Source organism: Phacochoerus africanus, chromosome 8, assembly GCF_016906955.1.
Source record: "Phacochoerus africanus isolate WHEZ1 chromosome 8, ROS_Pafr_v1, whole genome shotgun sequence".
Lineage (NCBI taxonomy): Eukaryota > Metazoa > Chordata > Mammalia > Artiodactyla > Suidae > Phacochoerus > Phacochoerus africanus.
Genome location: NC_062551.1, coordinates 157,658,860 through 157,684,550, shown reverse-complemented (window position 1 = coordinate 157,684,550; position 25,691 = coordinate 157,658,860). Strand labels below are relative to the sequence as shown.

Below are 25,691 nucleotides of genomic sequence, written 5' to 3'. Positions count from 1 at the left end.
CCTTTTAGAATTACAACTTTAATTTCCGCCTTCCTCGTTGAATTCTAAGCTCCCCAGACGGGGCTTCCCAGGACAGCATCTGCCTTGTTCAGCTGTTTCCTCTGTGCCTAGAACAGAGCCTGGCACCTAACAGGCCCTCCAGGAGTACTTGTGCGTAGACTCAATAGCACCTTCTCACTGAAGGAGGGGAAAGATTGAGGAAGATGCCCAGATTTCTGAGGCCCCGAGAGAGAAAAAGTGTCTTGCTCAAGTCACCAGAAAGGCCACAGTTCCTGCTTGGGACCCCTGCCACTCCAGGAACGGCCTTCCCACTCATTACGCTGTGTTGATAAGAGCTTTGTAACAGATCAGCATTTCCTGAAGCGTGGTCCATGGACTGCTGGTCTCCCAGTGCTCTCTAGTTAAATAAGCTTGGGAACCTCTGGGTTAACACAACGAAAAAACGTTTCTTCGCCACTGGACTTTGCAGAGCCTTAAATATGCTCATGGGCACATGCTTCTTGCCGAAGGTCAAGGGCAGTATTCCCCGCCTCCATCTGACCATGGAATTCTGCCCGTGAGACGTGGTTGGAAACCTTTAGCACCATCCCCCAACGGCGTGTCATGATTATTTATTGACCACGGCACAGCGCAGAGATTTGTTACAACGTTTTGGGCAGTGCGGGAAAACCCTGTTTCACAAATGAAAATGACACCAAGCGCCCAGATATAAAAGGGGTAAAAACAGAACTGCGCTGGTTGAAGGGAGGCCTGGAGATCCCAGCTGGCCATCCCTTCTGGGCCACCATGCGTGGAACCATAGTGTCCTGCGGAGCTCAGTTTAAAAATCACCGAGAACGTTCCGAAATCAGGGCTGACACTAGAGATTTGGCATCTAACGCTGGCCCTGTCATGAACTGCTTTACCTTGGGCAGGTCATGTGGCCTCCTGGCTACAATGAGTCTGATTGACAGGATGCTTTTTGAAGCCCTGCGCTTTAATCTCTGATATGATGAGGACTGTGAGTCTCTGACTGCAAAATTCTAACTCTACAGTTCTATGGTTCTCTGATTCCGTGATCCCATGGTTTAATATTCTGGTCCTGGGACTGCCTGTAGCCAGCCTGAGCTGGTGCCGCACACTGGAGCCCAGGCTGCAAAAAGCAGAATTCGTTAACTGCAGTGTGATGCCCAGGAGCGCCGAGTTCCCTGGGGAGGGCATGCCCTGTGCAGAATGGAGAGGGTGGGGTCTGAAGGGGGAGGGGTGGGTGGATCTGAATCTGCAGCAGCTAGGTGGGCAGAGCAGGAAGAAGGACCCAGGTCTCCTGACTCCTGCTCTATCTTTAGATCTCCATAGCAACTGTCACCAGGGTGCTGAAGGCTCAGCTGAGCTGGCTGCCTGCAGGAGGGAGGGGCATCTGCTTTCAGGGCCTCTTTTGCTGGGGAAAGGACTCTGGGCTGGGCTGGAGCCAGGGGAGGGAGACAGCCTTTGCAGCAGGAAAGGCCTGGGGCCGAAACAACATGAAGATAATCTAGGGCCCCACCTCGTTCTGAGACAAAGTCAGGTCACAGAACCCAGGACCTCCATCGGGTCAGGCTCGCGGCGCTGGAGGAACAACATTGGCGAGTTCCTCCTCCAAAGAGCTCGCCCCTGCGGTCCTTCCTTAAACAGGCGGGGAGCAGCTCTTGGGAGCCAGCCCTGAGGCCACAAGAGATGCAGTCTCCAGGGAAAGCAGGCTGTGGCACGGGCATGACAGGGCAGGGCCCCAGGGGACCTGAGGAACCAGGAAGCTCCCTCCATCCGTTCCCCTGCCAACTTAGCCCACACCTGGCTCCCTCTGGGGTCGGGGAGGTCCTCCCTGACTCCCAGCTGGGTCCTCTCCTCCCCGGGCTCCCACAGGCATGATCTCCCACCTCCCTCCACCCAGCAGGATGCCTGCCCAAGGGGGTCAGTACCCTCGTGGGGTAGATGAGAAAAGGAGGCGTGCAGAGGTAAAGACGGGCCCGGGTCACCCGGAGAGTCAGCAGCGGTCTTGCATGCAGGTCTCTGGATTCCAGTCTGTGCCCCTTCCTGCATCCCAGCGCCAGGAGCTGCGCTTTAGAAGCGAGGCCAGGCCTAGAAGAGGAAGTAGGCGTCCTCGGCCAGGCCCGCGCTCAGCAAGCACCTGGCCATGTCCTGGGTGAACTCAGCTGAGCCACAGACCAAGGCAAACGGCTTTCTCCGACAGGAGCCCACTAGCTCGTCAACCAGGTCCTGGCCCAGGCGGCCAAAGCGGGTCTTGTCCCGGTAACTCCAGGGAAGATGCTCCGGGGAATTCTCCTGGGATGAGTGATGAGAAACAGTGGGGGTGACTACTGGGGCCCGCACATGTCACAGTCAGCTCCTCTCTGCCAAACAAGGAAACGGAGGCAGATGGGGAGGGCAACCTCCGCCCAGCCCCACCACGAGCCCGCACTTCCTCGCCCTGGGACTCGGACCACCCTCCCAAAGGCCCGTGGGTGGGTGTTATCCTCCACCACAGGGAGGCACAGGGAGGAGGGAGCACCCTCAGGGTACACAATAAATTTCTTTGTCTTTTTTCTGCTTTTTTTTTTTCCTTTTTAGGGCCACACCTGCGGCATATAGAGGTTCCCAGGCTAGGGAATCAAATCAAAGCTGCAGCTGGGGAGTTCCCGTCGTGGCGCAGTGGCTAACGAATCTAACTAGGAACCATGAGGTTGTGGGTTCGGTCCCTGCCCTTGCTCGGTGGGTTAACGATCCGGCGTTGCCGTGACCTGTGGTGTACGTTGCAGACGCGGCTAGGATCCTGCGTTGCTGTGGCTCTGGCGTAGGCCGGCGGCTACAGCTCCGATTCGACCCCTAGCCTGGGAAACTCCGAATGCCGTGGCAGCGGCCCAAGAAATAGCAAAAAAGACAAAAAAAAAAAAAAGCTGCAGCTGCCAGTCTACACCACAGCCACAGTCATGCCAGATCTGTACCACATCTGTGACTTACACCACAGCTCACAGCAACACTGGATCCCTAACCCACCGAGCGAGGCCAGGGATTGAACCCACATCCTCATGGATACTAGTTGGATTCATTACCGCTGAGCCACGACGGGAACTCCACAATGCATTTCTTTTAAGTAAACATTTTATTGAAGTATAACATATGTGGGAGTTCCCGTTTTGGCTCAGCAGGTTAAGAACCCAACCAGTGGAGTTTCTGTTACAGCGCAGTGGAAACGAATCCGACTAGTATCCATGAGGCTTTGAGTTCGATCCCTGGCCTCGCTCGGTGGGTCAGCCATCTGGCGTTGCCATGAGCTGTGGTGTAGGTGGCAGATTTAGCTTGGATCCCGTGTTGCTGTAGCTGTGGTGTAGGCCAGCAGCTGCAACTCCGATTCAACCCCTACTTGGGAACTTCCATATGCCTCGGATGCGGGCCTAAAAACCCAAAAAATTAAAGTAAAATAAAGAACCCAACTAGTATCCATGAGGATGCAGGGATCCAGGAGGGAAGAGGGCTCAGGAGGCACAGCTGCTTCCAACTGGAGCAGCTGTTAACGGGAGGGTTTGCTCCCACGCAGGGACAAAGTAACACGGTAAAGCATGCAGTGAGCTCGGATCCAGCTTACTTCCCCAGCCATTAATGGGGTGAGCGCCCACTCCGTGCCTGGCACTGTGTGAAGCAGACAGCGTGGTGATCCAGACACATGGTCCCTGCCTCGAGGAGCTGTCACAGCCAGAGGCCGTCTGTGCCCGGCCCACTGAGTCCGCAACCCGGTCCCCTGCCCGCACAATGGATGATGCCAGCTGGTGGACGGCAGGCAGCAAGGCATGGCACATGAGAGCGGGCGCTGTGGAATCAGACAGCCTCGGGCTCAAATCCTGGCCTCCGCCCATTTGGCAGCACAGCAGGGGCTGGCGCCTTCCCTCTGCGCATCAGTTTCCTCATGTGCATAGTAAGCACGCCAGGCACATGCTGGAGCTTCCATCAGGGCACGGGGAGCAGAGAGCCCACAGCAGGTCCTCAGGATGGGGGCGAGGGGACAGCGGAGTCTCAATCAGGGAAGGAAGTCATCCCCCTGGGCTCACCTGGCTGAGGACAAAGAAGGTGCGGACGTTCCAGAAACGGGCCTGCTCCTGGAGGAAGGCTTTCAGGTAGATGCCCTCAAAGGTCTTGAAGCAGCCGACCAGGGTGACAAAGGTCTCATCCTCGGCGTTGTCTGTGATGCTCTGCAGGATGGGCACCATGGGGGCCAGGCCGGTGCCTGCAGCCAGCATGAGGAGCTCGCCGTACTGGGGAACAGGACGGTACAGGACAGGGGCGGGTTGAGGGGAGGTCTCACCCCACCCACCCGCTCTGGGGTCTTTTCTTGGGCTTGCTTGCATGGCTTCCTGGGTGTCTCCCCAGCTCCCATCTGAGTGCCCCTCTCCACCTCCCCCGGGAAGCCATCCTTGTTTGAGAAAGGCTGTAGCTCATAAGGTCTATAGGACAGAAATCATGGAATCCGGAGGCTGACAGGGAACATAATTGTCCATAAAGGTTCCTAACACCTGTAGCTGGCTTGGCTTCCTTCTTAAGCATCCCCACAGGACCTGCTTACACACTTCTGCGCACAGGTAGCCCACCACGGCCTAAGGCAGTATGCTCTATTAGAGGCTGACCCCCCCCCTTGCCAGGGAGGGCTGACCACTTCACGCTGAGCGGAAATCTGCTCCCACCAAAGCTTTGCCCACCACCCCCAGCCCAGCCCTGCCCTCTGCCTCTGCTGCTTCTGCCCCAGGGAAGCCCTGCAGAGATCTGAGGGCCCTGGCTTGGACCCAGCCTGCTCTTCTCTAGCCTAAATGAGATGCTAGGCACAGCGCTGACACAGAGACCCAGGCAATGAAAGTGAGTTCCCAGGAGGCCCTGTTCCATCAGCTCCCCCTCACTGAACCCATTTCCTAGCTCTAGGCCTCTAAGGTCAGTGCCTTGAAGGTTAGTGCGTGACCCATGCAGTGAGGTATTCACCTCCTTCATTCTAGAGATCAGGCCTCTGTGAATGCAGTTGTCACTAGCATTAGCGACAGCCACTGCACACCACCCTAGTGCACGGAGTACCGCCTGTGCTGTCAGGAGTCATGTGGATCTGGGGCTAAATCCCTAGCCATGTAATCTGGGCAAGTTCTGTCACCTCGTTAAAAAATAATAGCACCTCCCCGAGAGTTTCCGATGTGGCGCAGAGGTTAATGAATCCGACTAGGAACCATGAGGTTGTGGGTTCCATCCCTGGCCTCACTCAGTGGGTTAAGGATCCAGCGTTGCCGTGAGCTGTGGGGTAGGTCGCAGACTCCCGCTTGGATCCCGCGTTGCTGTGGCTGTGGCGTAGGCCAGCAGCTACAGCTCCGATTAGACCTCTAGCCTGGGAACCTCCACATGCCGCGGGAGCAGCCCTAGAAAAGGCAAAAAGACAAAAAAAAAAATATATGTATATATAATAATAATAATAGCACCTCCCTATGGGATTTTCTGCTGTGGCCCAGCAGGTTGAGAACCTGACTGGTGTCCGTGAGGATGCAGGTTTGATCCTTGGCCTTGCTCAGTGGATTAAGTATCCAGTGTTGCTGTGAGCTGTGGTGTAGGTTGCAGATGCGGCCTGGATCTGGTGTTGCTGTGGCTGTGGTGTAGGCTGGCGGCTGCAGCTCTGATTCAGCCCCTAGCCTGGGAACCTCCATATGTCACAGGTGTGGCCCTAAAAAGACACGATGATGATGATGGTGATGATAACAGCACCTCCCTAGAGTAGCACCTATCTCAGAACTGCCGTGAGGATTAAAGTATGACATATATAGTGCCTGGGACAGAGCCTGGGGCCTAGTACAATTAGATTCCTTCCCTTCGCTGTGCCCCTGCTCCTGGTCCCTCATCCTGTCCTATGTTTGTGCCCGCCCAGCCTCCCAGGCAGAGTCTGCCCTGCTCCCCCTCCTCCTGCCATCACTGCTCGGGCTCTGCCCTGGGGAGCCTTCCCCGAGGCAGGGTCAGGTGAGGGGTCCTTCCTGCATTCCCACAGCCCCCTGTGCATGCCCCCTCGCCCTGGCCACAGCATTGTTGTCATCTATTTGTATGTCTGTCTCCCCTTCGGACTGTGAGCTTCTGAGGACAGGGGACTCATGGGACCCATCTCCGGGCCCCCAGGTCCAGCACAGGCCTGGCCCTGGGTGAATACCCTTGAATGCCTATGGAGGGAACGCAGGACAGATGCTAATGTGCTCCGGCTGCAATGCAGGTGGCTGCAGAGTGGCAAGACCGGGGCTGCATCCCAGCATCCTCACAGTAACAGAGCCAAGCCTTAGCCACAGTTTCAGGGGCCACATGTTACTGTGTGAGATGCCATGTCTTTGCCCTCATGGCCGGGCCCTACACCTTCCCAGACAGGAAGTGGAGGGCTTTCCAACGGGCCCTGTGGATGCAGAGGGATGGCATGCACTGGGCACCAGGAGGCTCCACCCAGAAAAGGGGGTCAAGATCACACTCGTCAGGTGCCCCCCTCCCCCAGGTCAGGAGGAAACAGGGCCAATTCCCAGTCCCTGCTCTCAGGCCTGCCCTCAGCTAAAATGCAAGGCTGCACATGGCTAGTGCTAGGAGAACGCTGGAAAAGAGACACACCTCACATTTCTAAAATGGGGGTAGCGGTACCTAAGAGCTGTTGTGAGGGTTAAATAAGAGCTGGTGTGAAGATTAAATGAGTCGCTACATGGCAAGTGCTAAAACCAAAGCAGGGCACATAGGAGGTGCGTTTGACATTCATTATTCTATATGTAAATGTGTGTGTACTGGTTTACACACCCATGTGTGGAAGAGGATTTGGAAGGATACATGTCAAGGCAGTAAGACTAGTGTGTTTGGGTAGATAGCCTGTAGGTTTCATTTTTTTTTTTTTTGGTCTTTTTAAGGCCATACCTCCAGCACATGGAGGGTCCCAGGCTAGGGGTCTATTAGGAGCTGCATCTGTGACCTATACCACAGCTCACAGCAATGCCAGATCCTCAACCCACTGAGCGAGGCCAGGGATAGACCCTGCATCCTCATGGTTCCTAGTCAGATTTGTTTCCTCTGAGCCATGATGGGAAGTTCACTGCAGGTATTTTTTATTTCTTCTTTTGGCCTCTTTATATCTGCTGATTTTGGGGGGGGGGGTGATAAATAGATATTGAATTTGTAATACGGAAAATAACAATAAAAGCTATTTTCATTTATTTTTATTTTTTGCTTTTTAGAGCTGCACCCGTGACATATGGAAATTCCCAGGCTAAGAGTTGAATCGGAGCTATACCCGCCGGCCTACACCACAGCCACATTAATGCGGGAACCGTGCTGCGTCTGAAATCTACACCAAAGCTCACAGAAACGCCAGATCACTGACCCACGGAGCAAGGCCAGGGATCAAACTCGTATGCTCATGGATACTAGTCTGAGCCACAACGAGAACTCCAATCAAAGCTATTCTTAAATTATACAAAAAGAATGGAGAGGAGGAATGATTCATTCTTTTCCATTTGTTTGTTTTGCTTTGTTTTCCTAATTATATAGGTAATAGGTATTTGTTGTGGATAATTTCGAAAATATAGTGATGTAAATAAAAATCACCCATAATTCCACATCCTAGAGCTGTTAGTATTTTATTGCTTTAAAAAAATATTTTTCTGTGCAATTTCACTTAGTTTCCCAACTTGCTATATATTCAGTTTTTGCCTAGTGTTTGTCACTTGATCTAAGAGCATAAGCATATCACCTCACATATAACCATAATTGTAAATCTGTCAATTAGCCGTGACCCAGTGTACTTAACTGTTCTGTTGTTGGATATTCAATTGTCTCCAACTTCTTGCTATTGGAAGTAATGTTGCAATGAACATGTGCAAGAGGTGGCATTCTGGATCCTTCCCAAAGGGCAGGCGTCAGAGTAGAATCAGAATCAAGGATATGAAGCTTCCCAAGACTCCTGCTACAAACTGCTTTCCAGGAGCTCCTGTCCTGGTGCAGCGGAAACGAATCCGACTGGGAACCATGAGGGGGCAGGTTTGATCCCTGGCCTCATTCAGTGGGTTAAGGATCCGGCATTGCTGTGAGCTTCAGTGTAGGTCACAGACGCAGCTCGGATGTGGTGTTGCTGTGGCTGTGGCGTAGGCTGGCAGCTGTATCTCCGATTAGACCCCTAGCCTGGGAACCTCCCTATGCCGTAGGTGCGGCCCTAAAAAGACAAAAAGACAAAAAATAGCAAAAAAAAAAAAAAAAACCCCAAACCACAAAAAACTGCTTTCCAGATATGCACCAACTGGTGAGAAATTACTGATTCTTCCTGGGACTGTCAGGGAAGGATTTGAACATACTGTGAAGATGAGGGGAAGGGCCTCTGGGCTGGGAAGCAGGGGATCCCAAGCAGAGAGCCACAGGGTGTATTTAGAAAATGGTCTTTAGAGTCTTTAAATAGCATGTGAAGCCAGAAAGCAATCTGAGGGTCAGATGGATTAAGGGCCCTAAATACCAAGCTCATAGTCTGAATTTCTCCAGCAATGGGCAGGCAGTTTTGTTTCTCGGTGCCTATTCCATCTCCTCCTAAGAGCAGCCCCAAGAATACCCTTGGGATTAGGTTTGGCCTCCAGACGAATGACACAGTGAGAGTCTATGGGCTGAAAGTGAACACCGCAGTCCTGGAAGCTAAGCTGGGAGGGGGGTCCTGAGGACATACGGCGGGTACTGACCTGGTTTGGTTTATAGCAGAAGCTTCCAAAAGGTCCTCGCCAGAAAGCCGTGTCTCCTACTCGCCAGGACTTGACGCACCGGGACATCAGCCCAGTCTGGTAGCACTGGGAGCAAGCAAAGGCAGATCTCACTGGGACGGGCACACGCTGCCAGTACAGACGACATCAGCCATGGAAGGGGAGCCCTTGCTGCACGCTCAGGACATTACACATGTTTCCTCATTTAATCCTCCCACTCATCCACAAAATTGGTTCTGTCATTCCCCGTTTTCAGATGAGACCCAGAAACTTATACGGAAGGTAAATGCTAAGACTGGGATACGAATCCATAGGACCTATGGCCTTAACTACAGAGGTCTCAAGCCAAGTAACTACAGGGCCACGCAGGTAACCTAACTGCGTGCAAACCACGTATGACAGCCACAACATAGAGGCGACCTCGATGTCCATCAACAGAGGACTGGATGAAGAAGACGCGGTACATATACACGGTGGATATTAGCCGTAAAAAAAGAACGTTATGGTGCCATTTGCAGCAACATGGATGGACCAGAGATTATCATACTAAGTGAAGTGAAGTCAGACCAAGACAAATATCTCATGCTGTCCCTTACATGTGAAATCTAAAATATGGTACGAATGAACTTATTTACAGAACCGAAAGACTCACAGACGTAGAAAACAAATTTACCGTCACCAAAGGAGAAAGGCGGGAAAGGGGTACCTTTGGAATTGAGGATCAACGAGATACATACCGCTGTATATAAAATCGGTCAACAATAAGGATCTCATGTATAGCCCTGGGGGCTATAGTCAATATCTTTTTGTTCTTTTTCTTTTTTGGCTGTACCTGCAGCATATGGAAGTTCCAGGGATCGAATCCAAGCTGCATCTGCAGCCTACCCACAGGTGCAGCAACGCTGGATCCTTAACCCACTTTGCTGGGCTGGGGATTGAACCACTGTCTCCACAGAGACAAGCCAGATCTCTAACCCACCGTGCCACTGCGGGAACGCCTATTCAATATCTTATATTAGCTCGTAATGGAAAAAAATCCAAAAAAGAACATGTATCTATATCTATATATTGTAACTGAATTACTTTGCTATATACATCTGAAAACACTGTAAGTCAACTATATACTTCAATAAAAACTAAAAATAAAAGAACGTATGAGATAATCAATGGCAACTAATACTCAGAGTTTGGGAGACAAGAGTGAGTGGTGGGGACTGTGGTAAACTGGTGAGTGAATACACTTTCTAAAGGAGGAAGCCACACTGCAAATTCCAGTACATACTCCTTGGAGCCAATGATGCCAAATCTTCTGCCTTTCTAACAGGGGTGGGAAATTCAGATTTTAAGGGAAAAAAATCTCAGAGTTCCTCTCATGGCTCAGCGGAAACGAATCTGACTAGCACCCCTGAGGACGCAGGTTGGCCTTGCTCAGTGGGTTAAGGATCTGGCATTGCCATGAGCTGTGGTGTAGGTTGCAGAGGCTGCTCAGATATAGCATTGCTGTGGCTGTGGCGTAGGCCAGCAGCTACAGCTCTGATTCAACCCCTAGCCTGGGAACCTCCATATGCTGTGGGTGCAGTCCTAAAAAGACAACAACAACAAAAAAAAGGGGAAAAAAAATCTCCTGTTTTTGAAACATCAGCAAATTAATTCAAATTAATTTTAATTTAAAACGTTGTGGAGTTCCCGTCATGGCATAGTGGTTAATGAATTTGACTAGGAACCATGAGGTTGCGGGTTCCATCCCTGGCCTCGCTCAGTGGGTTAAGGATCCGGCATTGCCGTGAGCTGTGGTGTAGGTCGCAGACGCGGCTCGGATCCCACGTTGCTGTGGCTGTGGCGTAGGCTGGCGGCTACAGCTCCGATTAGACCTCTAGCCTGGGAATCTCCATACGCAGTGCTAGCAGCCCTAGAAAAGGCAAAAAGACAAAACAAAAACAAAAACTTTGTGCAGACCAAAACCAAATCTATGTATAGGACAGAGTCAGTCTGTAGGCCACTCATTTGCAATCTCTCAATTTCATCCAACCAAGACTCTTGGTTGGATGAAAAAAATGAAGGTTGTGGAAGGGATTCCTCCATGGGGGAAGGGCAGTCTGCACTTCCTGGATGGCCACCCACTCTGTGCCAGGCACTGCATCCCATGCTTGGGATGCAGGAGAGACAGCTGGACCTCAAGCTCCATGAAGCTAGCCAGTGCCTGGACCACGGAAAGGACTTAGTAACGATCTGAGTGAACAAAAGAATCAACCCAGATTCAGGCCCTTCCCTTAAGGAGCTCACAAACTAAGAGGAGCCTAAGTCTCAGACAACACACAAGGTAGAAAGGAGGTAATCCGTTGTGAGACGGATGAAGTGCTGGGAGAGCCCTGAGGAGGTACAGTCACTTTCAACAGAGTTGAGCCAAGGATAGCTTCCTGGAGGAAGGAGTGCTTGAACTGGACCTTGAAGACTGGGTAGGATCAAACTCCCTGGGGATGGGAGCAGGAGCACAGAGAATTCTGAGCATCAGGTGTGATGTGCTCAGGGGTAGGACAGCCCAGGTCATGTTTTGGGAAGAGCAAGTGGACATGACAGGGTAGGGGTAGAGGGAGGCCCTGAGACACAGGACTGGAAGGGTGTTTGGAGAAATTATAACCAAGCTTGAAGGAGAGGCTTTGGTCACTAGACATGCTTTTTAGCACCCACAGCCACTGCTGGTATCACCCTTGTTTCCCCCCCCCCCATCTTTTTAGGGCCACACCAGCAGCATATGGAAGTTCCCAGGCTAAGGGTCAGATCAGAGCTGCAGTTGCTGACCTGCACCACAGCTCCTAGAAACGCCGGATCTCCGACCCACTGAGTGAGGCCGGAGATTGACCCACATCCTCATGGATACTCGTCAGATTCATTTCCTCTGAGCCACGAGGGGAACTCCCATCCAACTTTCATCAGGCACCACATGCATAAAGCAAGGATAATCCTCGGCTTACTTGGAAGAGCCTGGGCAGGAAGCGTCAGTCTTTCTCCTCACTTGCTAGGGGCTATATTTGAGAGCACACCTTGTTTTTTGGCCCCAGGCACAGACTCAGGGGTGGGCTTAGAGCCCTAGGGCACAGACAGCACTCAAAGAGAAAGGCAGGGTCCTTCTGAGCCTCCAGCACCCCCACAAAGCCTGGCATGGAGTGAAAGACTCAAGGCACACTTGTTAAACAGACCTGACGCTGAACTGCTGTTCTTCGACTTGGAATCATGATACTCAGGGGCCTTGGGACAATGATGTCATCTCCCTCTGTGCTTCAGTTTCTTCATCTGTCGAGTGGGGATAATACGATCTACTCTGCAGCGTGGTTATGAGGTTAAAACGAGACAATGACAGAGAAGAGCCAGAAGCAGTTCCTGGTGCCTAGAAGGTGCCTGAGAAATGGGGGTTCCTCCTTCCCATCCAATGGGAGGGTAAACCTTACAAAACCTGCCTGCCTTCCCAATCTGAAGACATTTCCAGCTCATCCCAGCCAGCGGCTTAGGGGTAATTAAGCATCTCTCTAAAGAGAGGCTTTCCATTAAACGAAGGAGGAATCAGCCTTGCAGCTGGGAGAGATCCAGCTGCCCTGAAGAATTGTCTTCAGGCTTATCCTTTCAATAGAAACACACCCCGACAAGCAGCTTGGGGAAGCGGGCCATTTGGAGAGGATTTGTGGAATCTCCCAGACAAACAGTTGCCGTTGCGTGGAGAAGGGATTCCATCCAAGCTTATGTGTGAGGGAATAAATACTTGAGCTGAAGGCAGGCAGGAAGGCAGGAGTCAGAGATGCTGCTGGCATCTTGGAGTCAGGAGGCCAGGGCTCATCCACTAACTGCACTTCTTACCACCTGTGGAGCCTCAGGCCCCTCTGGGGCCTCAATTTGCTTAGCAGTGAAATGGGGCTAATGTCTGTCTTACAAGAGAGAGAAAGGATGTGAGAACTGTTCTTAAATATAGGTATTCCCCAGATTTCTGTTTGGGAAATGATCCGGAACTATGTATTCAGCTACCCATATGAAACTGTTATTTTCTATAGGTCAAAAATGTTACACAGAGTTCCCTGGTGGTCTAGTGGTTAAGGACCCAGCATTGTCACTGCTATGGCTCAGGTTTGAACCCAGGCCTGGAACTTCTGCATGCCATAGGAGCAGCCAAAAAATTAGAGCGTCAGCAATTTCATGGAGTTCAACCCAATTATTTTTGCACGTAATTGGACCCCATGAATTCTTTCTTTCTTTATTTTGCTTTTTAGGGCTGTACCTGCGGCATATGGAGGTTCCCTGGCTAGGGGTCTAATCGGAGCTACAGCTGCTGGCCTACGCCACAGCCATAGCAATGCCAGATCCGAGCAGCAACTGCGACCTACACCACAGCTCACGGCAACGCCGGATCCTTAACCCACTGAGTGAGGCCAGGGATCAAACCCACATCCTCATGGATACTAGCTGGGTCCTTTAACCACTGAGCCGCAACGGGAACTCCCCTTCATACTTCTTGTTCATTTGTTGCCTAGTCCTTGGGACTCTGGGGGATTTTGCATTCAGCCCACCTCGTCCATCTCACCTCTGCCAATTTCCCCACCTACTTCAGCTGCCCCCACGAGCACCTCTCCTCCCGCCACTCAGACTGGGTACAGTTCCCACAAGACCCGGCTTTGATTATCTGTACCCCTGGAACATCCTTGCTGCCCCTGCTAACTTGTACTCCTTCAAGGCCCAACTCAAATGCCTCGGACCCCGCTGACCCCCTGATGGGGGGGTTTCAGGTTAGTTAGGTCCTCTATGCCCCATCTTTTGCCTGCACACAACCCCCCCCCCCGTCTGTGCCAGGACAAATGACTGGCAGTTCCCCAAGTCATGCCTCCTTTGCCATTGGACACGCCATCCCTTCCCCGCAGAACTGCCTTCTCCTTCCTGTGCTTAAACATACAGCTTAACACACAGCTTCTGCGAGGAAGTCCAGCCCACCTTCCCTGCAGTGCCGCGCCCTGAGTTGGGTTGAGGCCTTGTGTCACAGCATCTATCACATCGTACTGTCCCAGTCCGCCTCTGTCTGTAGGCGGCACCGTGTCTGACTCTGCACACAGCAGGTGCGAGTGACCTGGTCCCCCTCTCCCTGGCTCAGGGCTCACTCTCCATCGATACGTAAGAAGGTAGGAGGAACAGCTTTACCTTTCTCAGTCCAGGCCACTTTTTCATAAAATCTGTCCAGAACATGCCCTCTGTTGGTGGCCCAGCAGCAATCCCCAGCGCCCCCCCTTCACTGTCCCCACTCTCCCCCCCAAGCCAGGCTCCTCCCATGTGAATACGGATTTTTCCCACATCAGAGGGAACTGCTCCACGCCCACCAAGCTGACAAACGGAGGGCCAGTCGATGGCATCTTAGCGCATCCGTGTGAGTCGGCTTACCTTGATTAAAACTTCAAAGTATCCTTCTGTGTTGGCAGGGCTGATGGGTGTATAGGCTCTCTGAATTTCTAAGTCCTCTACTGTCCCTCTGGGGAAGAGAAGCACTCAGTGAGGCAGTCAGCTAGTCATTCAACAAACCCTTATAGTACCCAGGCTGGGTGGAAGTAAAGGTGGGGGCCCAGTTCCCCTCCAGTGGTCCTCACTGAAGGGCAGGCAAGGTGAAGCAGAATAAAAGAGCACTGGGCTCCCCCACCGCCACGTGCTGGCTGTGAGACCTAGGGCAGGCCATTTAATCCTTCTGCCACTGCTTCTGTGTGGTTCCATTGGGATTACAGAGGAGAGCGTGCCTCAGAAAGTACACTGATGATGTGAGCTGTTTTAGGACTTTACTGTGGCTTTTCCTGACCTCTCCTCAACCATAGAACGATCAAGATAAAAACAGGAGTTCCCATGTTGTGGCTCAGTGGAAAGGAATCTGACTAGCATCCATGAGGATGCAGGTTTGATCCCTGGCCTTGCTCAGTGGATTAAGGATCTGGCGTTGCTGTGAACTGTGCTGTAGGTTGCAGACACGGCTTGGATCCTGCATTGCTGTGGCTGTGATTTAGGTCCGCAGCTGTAGCTCCGATTCAAGCCCTAGCCTGCGAACCTCCATATGGCATGGGTGCAGCCCTAAAAAGACAAAAAAAAAAAAAAAAAAAAAGATAAAAGATAAAACCAACTGTAATTAACACCATCAAATGTTACTGTATGCCAGGAGCACTGGAATGGAAAGGACCCTCAAAGGTGCCCTAGTCCACAGCCTGACCCCCTGCATGAATCCTCCCCACAGTATTACCAACAAGTGGCCAGGAGGATAATCTCAAGTAATAATACTAGCAGCCAGTTGTATCAAATTCTATGATGCACCAAGCACATTATATGCAGTATCTCATTTAATTCAAACAATAACTCAAGTGAAGAAACCAAGGCTTAGAGAAGGGATGTCACCTGCCTGAGGTCACAGAGCTAGAATTCACCCAGCGCTCAGTCTGCCTCCAGAGCCTGGTTCCTTACCGCTCCTCCTCTGAGCTTCCCTGGAGCCTCTAAGCATTCCTCACTCAAGTCCCACTACGTACAAAATTTCCTTCTTTGAGGTATGCAAAGATTAAAAAGACCCATCCGAATGCATCAAAAGCTGGGCAAAAATATTCAATACATGCTGGTAGAACAAGCAAGGAAATAACACACAGAACATAGGGCATGGCTTGGATGGAAAGGACCCTGTGACATTTGCCACGACAGAGGGGAAACTGACATGCACTCTCATCTGGGAACACTCAGAAGGCCTCCTTGAGCTGGGTGTTAAAGATGAGCAGGCTCCTGACGGGTCAAAACAGGGACGGGAAGGAACGTAACTCCGGATAGAGGAACAGCCTGGGCAAAAGCTCTGAAGTAGGATAATGCAGGGCAAGCCTGGAACTGGTGAGTGGATCTTGGGGCTGGAAGAAGGGGCAAGGGGAGGACCTTGGGTCAGCATGTCCCTGGGGAGGCATCCTGGAGCACCAGCAGGGGTCTGAACAGGGAGCAACAGGGTCAGTGGCATGTGTTAGAACGTCACTGGAGTGACAGGATGCAGGAGAGGGCCTGGCCTAGAGGCAGGGAGTTCAGGGCATCCCTGACTTATATTTGTTTGTTTCTGGCTGTGCCTGCAGCATATGGAAGTTCCCAGGGCAGGGATCAAACCCGATCCACAGCAGTGAGGATGCTGGATCCTTAACCCACTGTACAGCAAAAGAACCATGTGCCTCCCTGACTTATGGGATGGAGGGTTGCTTGGGGCTCTGACCTGTCCTGTGGCCCCTTTATGGATCATTAGCCAGGTCACAGGCCAAAACGAGCTGGGCACAAACACCAGGGGTCAGGGCAAGGCAAGTGACCAGAGTGTGACCAGTAAGAAGCTTTCTCCCGTTTTCGTCCCCTCCACCCCACCCCCGGCCTTTTTTCAGCTGCACCCGCAGCATATGGAAGTTCCTGGGCCAGGGATCGAATCTGAACTGCACCTGTGACCCTCCCCACAGCTGCAGTAACGCTGCATCCTTAAGCTACTTCGCTGGGCCAGGGATCGAACTGGCAATGCTACAGAGACAAGCTGGATCATCAACCCACTTCCTTGTCCTCTGACTACACCTTCTGTCTCCTTTTCGGCTCTGCCTCCTCTTGCCGGTAGTGTAAAATGCTGGAATTGCCAGGTTCGGTCCTATCTCCTTCCCTCTTTCCATGCCACATAGGCTCCCAAACGCCATCCGAGTATAAGGATACAGCTGGATGACTCCCAGATCCGTGTCTGCACCTCAGATCTCTCCGCTGGGCTTCAGACCCAGAGTCGACTGCCTGGCAGACACCTCCATCTGGGGGTCCCAAAGGCTCTTGTCCCTGGGTAGATGGAGGTGGGGATTGAGGTGGGAGGAGAGTGCAAAAGAAATCCAGGAGGAAGAAAGAAGTTCAGAGGATGAAGGGAGTAACTCAGGAGGCAGGTGGCTGTCTGGGTCGGAATCCTTCTTAACTATGTGACACTGAGTCCCTTATTCGTAATGACAGTGTCCTTTCTATCAGCTGGTGCTAATTGTATGAGGTTAGTAGCACAAGCTCTGGAGCCACACTGCTGGCCTTCAAAATCCTGGCTCCAGCATTTCTGAACTGTGTGACCTTGGGCAGGTTACTCAACCTCTCTGACTTTGGTTTCCTCTCCGGTATGGGAACAGTGCCTGCCGTACAGGATTTTGTGAGGAATAAATGAGGTCATACATAGAAGCACACAGAACTGTGCCTTGGATAGTAAGTGCTATAAAAGTGTTTGCTGTTATTGGTGTTATTTATGCGACTGCATTATCTAGTTCAATCCCAAGAACCCCCTGAGTCATGCATGCATTACTATGTTTATTTTGAAGATGATGGAGGTTTAAGGAAGGTGAAGCAAGTTGCCCTAGACCATGCAGCCAGCACCTGGCAGAGCACAGCTGCAAAGCTTGGGTCCTCCTGCTGCCTGCGTGTACCGTAGGATGAGGTGCTGGCCAGGTCGCAAGCCAAGCTGGCTGTTTCCAGGTAGCGCGAACCGGACTAGGTAGGTGTCCTTAGAGAGCCTGTCCACGGCACTGATGGGAAAGGCCATGAAGGTCTCCGGGTTCAGCTCGGAGGGGCAGCTCTGCAAGAGGAAAAGATTCAACAGCTAGAATGAGACTCAAGAGGCAGGAGCATCCTGCCCCCAAGGAGAGGCCACCGCGGTTGATAAGCTTCCTGTATAATAGTGTGCTTCCCTTCATGCTCTGCGAATGCCAGAGCTCTTTACGTCGGGCTCATCCTGCGCTGAAGCCTTGCATGGTTTCCCTCAGCCCCAGGATAAAGTACGAGCTCCTTAGCTGAATGGTCAAGGGCCCCGTGGATCGGCCCCAAGCCTCATTTTAGCTCCTGGGCATCAGATGCCAGACTTTTCTCTGTACCCCCAAGGATACCTTGCTGCCTCCAATCTGTGAGTCTTTATTTGCTCAAGCTGTGCCCTCTATCCGGAACACTTATCTGCCGTGTATGAAAGACCCGACCGCTCTTCAAACCTGCTAAATCCAGATGTGCAAAATTTAGAAATTGTTGGGATCTTAAAGATTATTTAATCCGACATCCTTATTTTCTTTTTTTTTGTCTTTTTGTCTTTTTGTTGTTGTTGTTGTTGCTATTTCTTGGGCCGCTCCCGCGGCATATGGAGGTTCCCAGGCTAGGGGTTGAATCAGAGCTGTAGCCACCGGCCTACGCCAGAGCCACAGCAACGCAGGATCCGAGCCGCGTCTGCAGCCTACACCACAGCTCACGGCAACGCTGGATCGTCAACCCACTGAGCAAGGGCAGGGACCGAACCCGCAACCTCATGGTTCCTAGTCGGATTCGTTAACCACTGCGCCACGACTGGAACTCCCGTCATCCTTATTTTCTATGTGGGGAAACAGAGGCCTGAGTGGTAGAGACTTATTTGTCACACCACGAGCAGGGACTCAAATTCATGTCTTCTAAGACTCAGCCTACTTTCCTTACTATTCCACCCACCCACACCTCCTCCAGGAAGTCTTCTCTGAATGCCACAACTCATAGATCTCCCTCTCCTGTAAAATGCCCACACCCAGTTCCTGGGACCACTCCTCACCCCCTGCCCACCATCGCAAGGCCAGGCTTTGAACCGATCCATCTGCTTCTATTAAGCCCACGCTTTTCTCTCTGCTGTGCAGGATCAGAGAAAGCTTCCTCGAGCAGGTACACAGTACAGGGCTGAGGCCCGGAAGAGGCGGCCACCTGGCCCTCGGGTCTGAGGTGTAGCTCTCCCTCACCTGGGACGTGCTCCCTCTCAGCAGGCTCCTGTCCTTGCTGGCTCGGGCTGCCTCCCACCTTGCCAGGTCTCGCTGGTAGAGGTCGAACACACAGGGCGAGCAGCCACTGCCGCAGCACTGGGAGGGCAAGGGCTCCACCGGCCGGAGCTGCAGCCAGGCTTCCTCCTCGTCTTCCTCCCTCTCAGCCATCACCCGTCAGTGGGTCTTGGTCAGGCTGGGAAGCGACACCTGGGCGCTCTTCCCAGGGCAGGCCCAGGCCCTGCCCCCTGGGCAAAGGGAGAACATGGGGCTACATGCTGGTCACCCCTATTCCTCTCGTTCTGCCTGAGGCCTGCAGGCACCAAGCTCAGTGTGAGCCCTGGGGATGGAGTGAACCCACCCTGGAATCTGCTGCCTGGCGGGGGAGGCGGGCAGGCGGGCCACAGCAATTCAAACTGGTGACCTCATCCGGGGCTGGGTGCTGGATTAGGATGACAAAGAAAATCTCATCGGATTCTTGAAATATTTCAAACGATGAAGTAAAACATTTACATACAATTTATTTTATTTTTTGTCTTTTTAGGGCCACACCCACAGCATATGGAGGTTCCCAGGCTAGGGGTCCAATCGGAGCTGTAGCCACTGGCCTATGCCAGAGCCACAGCAATGCCAGATCCGAGCAGCCTCTGCGACCTACACCACAGCTCACAGCAATGCCAGATTCTTAACCCATTGAGTGAGGCCAGGGATCGAACCCACGACCTCATGGTTCCTAGTCGGATTTGTTTATGCTGTGCCACAATGGGAACACCTACGTACAATTTAATAATTATGAAAAATAAATTAAATGCTATACAAGAACCCCTTTGTGCAGTTTCTGCTGTGGCTCAGCAGGTTAAAAACCCGACATAGTGTCCATGAGGATGCGGGTTCAATCCCTGGCCTCGCTCAGTGGGTTTAAGGATCTGGCGTTGCCACAAGGTGTGGCATAGGTCACAGATGTGTTGCTGTGACTGTGGCGTAGGCCAGTAGCTGCAGCTTGGATTTGACCCCTAGCCTGGGAACTTCCATATGCCACAGGTTCGACTGTAAACAAATAAAAAAAAGAACCCCTTTGTAACTAGGACTCACTCAAGTAAAAAGACCCTTGCCAGCATCCCAGAAGCCACAGGGTTAGGGTTAGTGAGGGTGAGGGTTAGGGTTAGGGTTGGTCCCTTCTTGATCACACCCCTGTCCCCCCCAACCACCATCCTGACTTTTGATATAATCATTCCCTTGCGTTTCCTTAGCTGGGCCCCCTTTGTCTGCAACCCTAGCCGCCACAGTCCAGGTTGGCCCAGTTTTCACTTTCATATAAACAGAACCATATGGATATATTCTTCTGTGTCTGGTTTCTTTCACTCAGCATTTGTTGGTGAGTCACCTACCAAACTGCTGCATCTCATCTCACGGGTACAACAAAGCCAGTACTAGAGGTGGCATTTTATGGATGGGAAAACGGGGGTCACATCGCTGCCCACATGATGGCACTGGGACTTTAACTCGGCTCTAATTTCAGAGCATATTGCTCCTCAACCAGAGGAAAGGAGGAGATGGTTGTGGTGGTCCAGGGGAGAGGGGATGAGGCCCTAGACCAGGGCAGCTGCAGGGAGGACGAGAGGACAGGGATCAACTAGAGAAACACTCAAGTGGGAATTCACAGGCCCCGGAGACTGATGGCTGTGAGGTGAGCAGGTGAGGGGGATAGGGACACTAAAGGGACATCAGATGTCTAGCTTGGATCCCTGGGTGGAGAGTGGACCCAAGAGAGGTTGAGTTTTAGGGGAAAGAGGAAGTGGGGGGGATGCTAAGTTCAGTACGAGTTATGCTGGGTGCCAAGCAGCATCCAAGGGAAAAGTCCAGCTGCCAGTTGGATTAAGCAGGTTTAGTTACCCAAGTGTGGAGCTGCAGCTCTGGGTAGCTGACACCAAGGGAAAGACCGAGTGAGTCGAGGAAGAGTATAGGCTGGAGCCGTCTGTAGAGGCCTGCTTGGCTTCCTGCTTCCTGCAGCACTCACGGCGCTTGGTCCAGCCCTGGTCATCTAGGCAATAAATACTCTTCAAGTGAGTGAAGCTCTAACTTACAGTAGGTCACACTGTTCAGAAGTTACATGTTTTTTTGTTTTGTTTTCTCTTGTTTTGCTTTTTAAGGCTATACCCACTGCATATGGAAGTTCCCAGGCTGGTGGCTGAATAGGAGCTGCATCTGCTGGCCTTACTCCACAGCCACAGCAACACGGGATCCCAGCTGTGTCTTGACCATAGTTCACAGCAATGCCGGTTCCTTAACCCACTGAGTGAGGCCAGGGATCGAACCCGCATCCTCATGGATACTAGTCGGGTTCATTACTGCTGAGCCACAATAGGAACTCTAAGAAATTGCATGTTTACAGGTCTTCCTTCTCTATTGAGACTGTGGACTCCTTGAGGGCAGAGAACTGTTTTTAATTTATTTTATGAAACAGCAGTGTGTGCATATATATACATACATAATACATATGTACACACACACACATACATATATTTTAATTGGCCTCACCCACGGCATATGGAAGTTCCCAGGCCAGGGATTGAATCTGAGCTGCAGCCTCAACCCAAGCTGCTACAATCAGATTCTTAACCCACTATGCCACAGCAGGAATTCCAACAGAGCGTATATTTTAAAATATGCATGTTATATGAAAGGAAGGAAGGAAGGAAAGGATCTTGGTTTCAGTACTGTTAGGCAAACACTGTCTGAAAGATCAGGAGGACAGAATATTTTCCTTTTTTTTTTCTTTTTGCCTTTTCTGGGGCGGCTCCCGCGGCATATGGAGGTTCCTAGGCTAGGGGTCGAATTGGAGCTGTAGCCACCAGCCTAAGCCAGAGCCATAGCAACGCAGGATCCGAGCCGCGTCTGCAACCTACACCACAGCTCACGGCAACGCTGGATCCTTAACCCACTGAGCAAGGCCAGGGATCGAACCCGCAACCTCATGGTTCCTAGTCGGATTTGTTAACCACTGAGCCATGACGGGAACTCCAGGAAGGACAGTATAAATGGCTATGATTTTACTTTGAGATGTTTCTGTGAGGGCAGGTTGGGGTTTATCAAAGTTCTCTGCATTTATATGTGGAACTTCACAGTTTATAACAGAAATAGACCTGGTCATCTCACCTGCAAGGAAACTACTCATTTAAAATTCCACAGGTAGGAGTTCCCATCATGGCTCAGTGGAAATGAATCTGACTATTATCTGTGAGGACACAGGTTTGATCCCTGGCCTCACTCAGTGGGTTAAGGATCCAGTGTTGCCCTGAGCCGTGGTGTAGGTCACAGACATGGCTCAAATCCCACGCTGCTGTGGCTGTGGTGTAGGCCGGCAGCTACATCTCTGATCCAACCCCTAGCCTGGGAAACTCCATATGCTGTGGGTGCGGCCCCAAAAAGACAAAATAAATAAATAAATAAATAAATAAATAAATAAATAAATAAATAAATAAATAAAATTAAAATCCACAGGCAAATCAAAGTAGAGAGGGGTTATTTCCTTCCTCGTGTCTGAAAACAGAACTTAGGAGAAGTCTGATGTCACAGACCATCATTTGATGTAAATATCACTCCTCTAAAACGCAGTTTCCTCTAAAACTCCAGTCTTTGATTTTCTCCCATTCATTCCTGCCTTAGATACCTAGGCTGCTCAATGAGGTGAGTGACACTTGTCTCTGTCCTGGAGGCACTCCTGGCTTGGAGGAGAGTCATCCACGAAACAGATAATAACTGTTATAAGAATAGACGTCATTTATTGGGCCAGTCTGTGCCAAGCACTTGGCATCGGCTCACTCAGTCCTCCCGACAGCCATATGTAAGCGGGCTATGCTCTTCCTCATCTCCCAACAGGGAAAACGGAGGCCGGGTCAGGAAGCCAGAATGCAGAGCTCATCTCTTAAGTCTCCAGGCTGCTCTTTCTCCTTAGATCTCATGCTTCTGGAGGGCAGGGGCGAGTGTCTTCATCTCCAACTCCCAGCACAGGTTAGGGGCCCAATTGCCACACTGTCACTGGCTTTTATGAGCACCCTGGGGCCCATAGCTTTGTGTGTGCATTAAGTGCTAGAATCAAGGCGTGGGCCACGTCTATAGAAAAGCAGGGGAGCAAACCACCAAGTCTGCCAGAGGACAGGGAAGTCCCATTTCTTGGTTACCAACCACTTCTTACAGGTCCTAACCTTTAAGATCTGTCCCCCTTTTCCTGCTTCTCATGGCCATTTATACTGGAGCTTCTGATGGGCTCAAGCAGTGGGCTTCCAGTTTCCCCTAACCTGCCACCAGCTCTGATCACGCCAGTCCCCTGCTTAGCAACTTTTTTCAAAAATTGGGATACTTTATTTACTTCTTTATTATAGACGAATCACTTCAATACGATGCATCACTTAATTCATTTCTTTTTTTACACTTTTTTATGTTTTAATTGAAGCATAGTTGATTTATAATGTGTTCGTTTCAGGTGTATAGCAAAGTGATTGTTATATATACATTATGTATATGTATGTATTCTTTTTCACGTTCTTTTCTATCATAGGTTATTAGGGGATATTGAATAGAGTTCTCCCCCGATTGGTAATCTTTACCAGCTCCCCATCATCTACTGGACACAATCCAATCTTTTGCCTGGTGCCCAATGCTCTTCTTGATCAGAACTTGTCCAAATTCTCTTACCACTTACTATCATTGGTTTTAGAAGGACAGTTCCTCTGTGTGCAACAAATCCTTCTTTTATAGAGGAAAAATTTCTTTTTTCTCTTTTTAAGGCCTCACCTGCAGCATATGGGAGTTTCTGGGCTAGGGATCGAATTGGAGCTGCAGCTGTGGTCTATACCACAGCCACAGCAACACTGGATCTGAACCACCATCGGCAACCTATGCTGCAGCTTGCGGCAATGCCAGATCCTCAATCCACTGAGTGACACCAGGGACTGAACCTGCATCCTCACGGGTGATATGTCGGGTTCTTAACCCGCCGAGCCACAAGGGGAACTCCTGAAAAGTTTCTCTCTAGAGGAAAAAAACCCCTGGTTCTATGATTTTGGGAAGATTTAGTAGGCTGAGACCCCCTTGAGGGCAAACATGGTGTCTTATTTCCTTATTCTACCACCAAGCACAGGCCTGGCATATGGAAGGCTCAGGTGAGTGCTAAGTACTCAGTTGACAAATAGGGCTTGGGAGCCAGACACCGTGCTAGGTGCTGGGACACAGCAGAGGTAAATAAAACATGGGCTCTACCTGCATAGAGCTTGTGGCCTGGCACGGTGTCACAGCAGTTCATCTTGCGTGTTATGTACCAGGTTTGTATGAGGAGTGAATGAGGTCTGGTGCTCTTTTTATGCTGATCCCTTACTCCCAAGAGGTATTTGACAGATAAAGTGAGGCAAGTGAAGGAGCTCTGTCAACTGTAAACTCCTGTACAGCAAGGCAGTTATTTATCTTTTTTTTTTTTTGCCTTTTCTTGGGCCGCTCCAACGGCATATGGAGGTTCCCAGGCTTAGGGTCCAATTGGCGCTGTAGCCACCGGCCTACGCCGGAGCCACAGCAACTTGGGATCTGAGCCCTGTCTGTGACCTACACCACAGCTCATGGCAATGCCGGATCCTTAACCCACTGAGCAAGGCCAGGGATCAAACCTACAACCTCATGGTTCCTAGTCGGATTGGTTAACCACTGAGCCATGATGGGAACTCCAAGGCGGTTATTTTATTTATTTATTTATTTATTTTTGTCTTTTTGCCTTTTCTAGGGCCACTCCCGCAGCATATGGAGGATCCCAGGCCAGGGGTCGAATCGGAGCTGTAGCCACCAGCCTAAGCCAGAGCCACAGCAACGCAGGATCCAAGCCGCATCTGTGACTAACACCACAGCTCACCACAACACCGGATCCTTAACCCGCGGAGTGAGGCCAGGGATCGAACCGGCAACCTCATGGTTCCTAGTTGGATTCATTAACCACTGAGCCATGACGGGAACTCCAAGGCGGTTATTTATCCATCTCAGCCTTAAATTTATCTTCTCCATGTTTTACTAATCTCACTTTCCCTGGCTGTTTGGAAATTAGTAGAGAAGTTGGCCATGTTAATCATGAATTTTAAAGATCCAGCTTCCTCCTAAAGACAAGCCTTCTCTCAGCCTCTGCCTTTTCAGTGTAAGAAGCCAGGCGCTGACACCTGCTGTTGCCTCTGCTGCGATGATGCTCCTCACCCTCAGGCCCTGCTTCAAGGTCACCTCCTCTGAGCTCTGCTGAACCTTCCCCCTTCTCATTCTCTAGCAGGTACTATGTTTATTATTAATAATACCTTATTGATTAACCACATATTATTATTTATTCATTCATTAAACACATATTGAGTCTGTGGCAGACGCTGATCTACGGGCAGGCTTCAGTGAAGAATCTGAAACCCGCGCACTCATGGAGCTTACATTCTAGTGGGAGAGTCATTAAACAAGATCAAAATGGAAAACATGTCACGTTAGTGTTAAATGCGAAAGAGAAAAATAACTAGGGAAACGGGGTAAGAAGTGTGTGTGTTGTAATTGCTATTTATTTACTTGCTGTCTGTCTGTATCGCCTACTAACCTATAAGGTCTATGTCACATCTGTTTCATTCACCAGTGCAAACCTGGTGCTCAGCAGTGCCTGAGAGTTTGTCATTTGATAAACACGTGTTGCTCAAAGAGCAGGGTACACCTCCAGGTGTACCTCTGATCCTGCTTCTAGGAGGCGCAAAAGGAAATTCCAAGGAAAGAGGAGGAAAGGAACTCACTTTCAGCGCTGGGGAGGAGGCGAGCAGTACAAGCGGTCGGTGCAAGGACCACGCTCAAGCTTATAGTGAGAAGTGGTTGAGAGGAAAGGAAACCCACCACGTGCGGGACGCTGAGCAGCTGCGCTAGTTTAGGCACTTCTATCCCTATTTTTACAGCGAGGGACTTTAAGGCTCAGAAGGACGTGCCCTGCCCAAACTCCAACTGCCGTAAGAGATCAAGGTTGTCCTGAGTTCGAGTTTGAGGTCCTGGAGCTCTTCTCCTAGTCCCGTCCCAGCCCCCATCACAACCACTCACCTACCCTCCTGCGACTCCCCTCAGGTGAGAATCATGCACGTTTCCCCCCGCCCGCGGCAAGGCGGGCAGGATTCCACCTGCGGGAAAAGGAAGAAGG

The 25,691-nt window shown here is 51.0% G+C and overlaps 1 protein-coding gene across 10 annotated transcripts; it reads right to left on the bottom strand.

Annotated features, from left to right (window-relative positions):
• LOC125132136 (NADH-cytochrome b5 reductase-like) lies at positions 1–25,691 on the bottom strand. Of its 10 annotated transcripts, none has more exons than XM_047789011.1 (8): positions 25,595–25,691; positions 20,402–20,549; positions 18,491–18,950; positions 17,174–17,322; positions 14,139–14,226; positions 8,709–8,813; positions 4,059–4,262; positions 1–2,298 (listed from the first exon to the last, which is right to left on the bottom strand). In XM_047789011.1, exons 3-8 carry the CDS (start codon positions 18,677–18,679, stop codon positions 2,095–2,097), a joined length of 939 nt encoding a protein of 312 aa, XP_047644967.1. In that variant the 5' UTR covers positions 18,680–18,950; positions 20,402–20,549; positions 25,595–25,691; the 3' UTR covers positions 1–2,094. The 10 variants fall into 10 exon arrangements, with proteins under 10 accessions (XP_047644967.1, XP_047644970.1, XP_047644968.1 ...); XM_047789014.1 differs by having other exon boundaries at positions 18,491–18,756; XM_047789012.1 differs by having other exon boundaries at positions 25,599–25,691.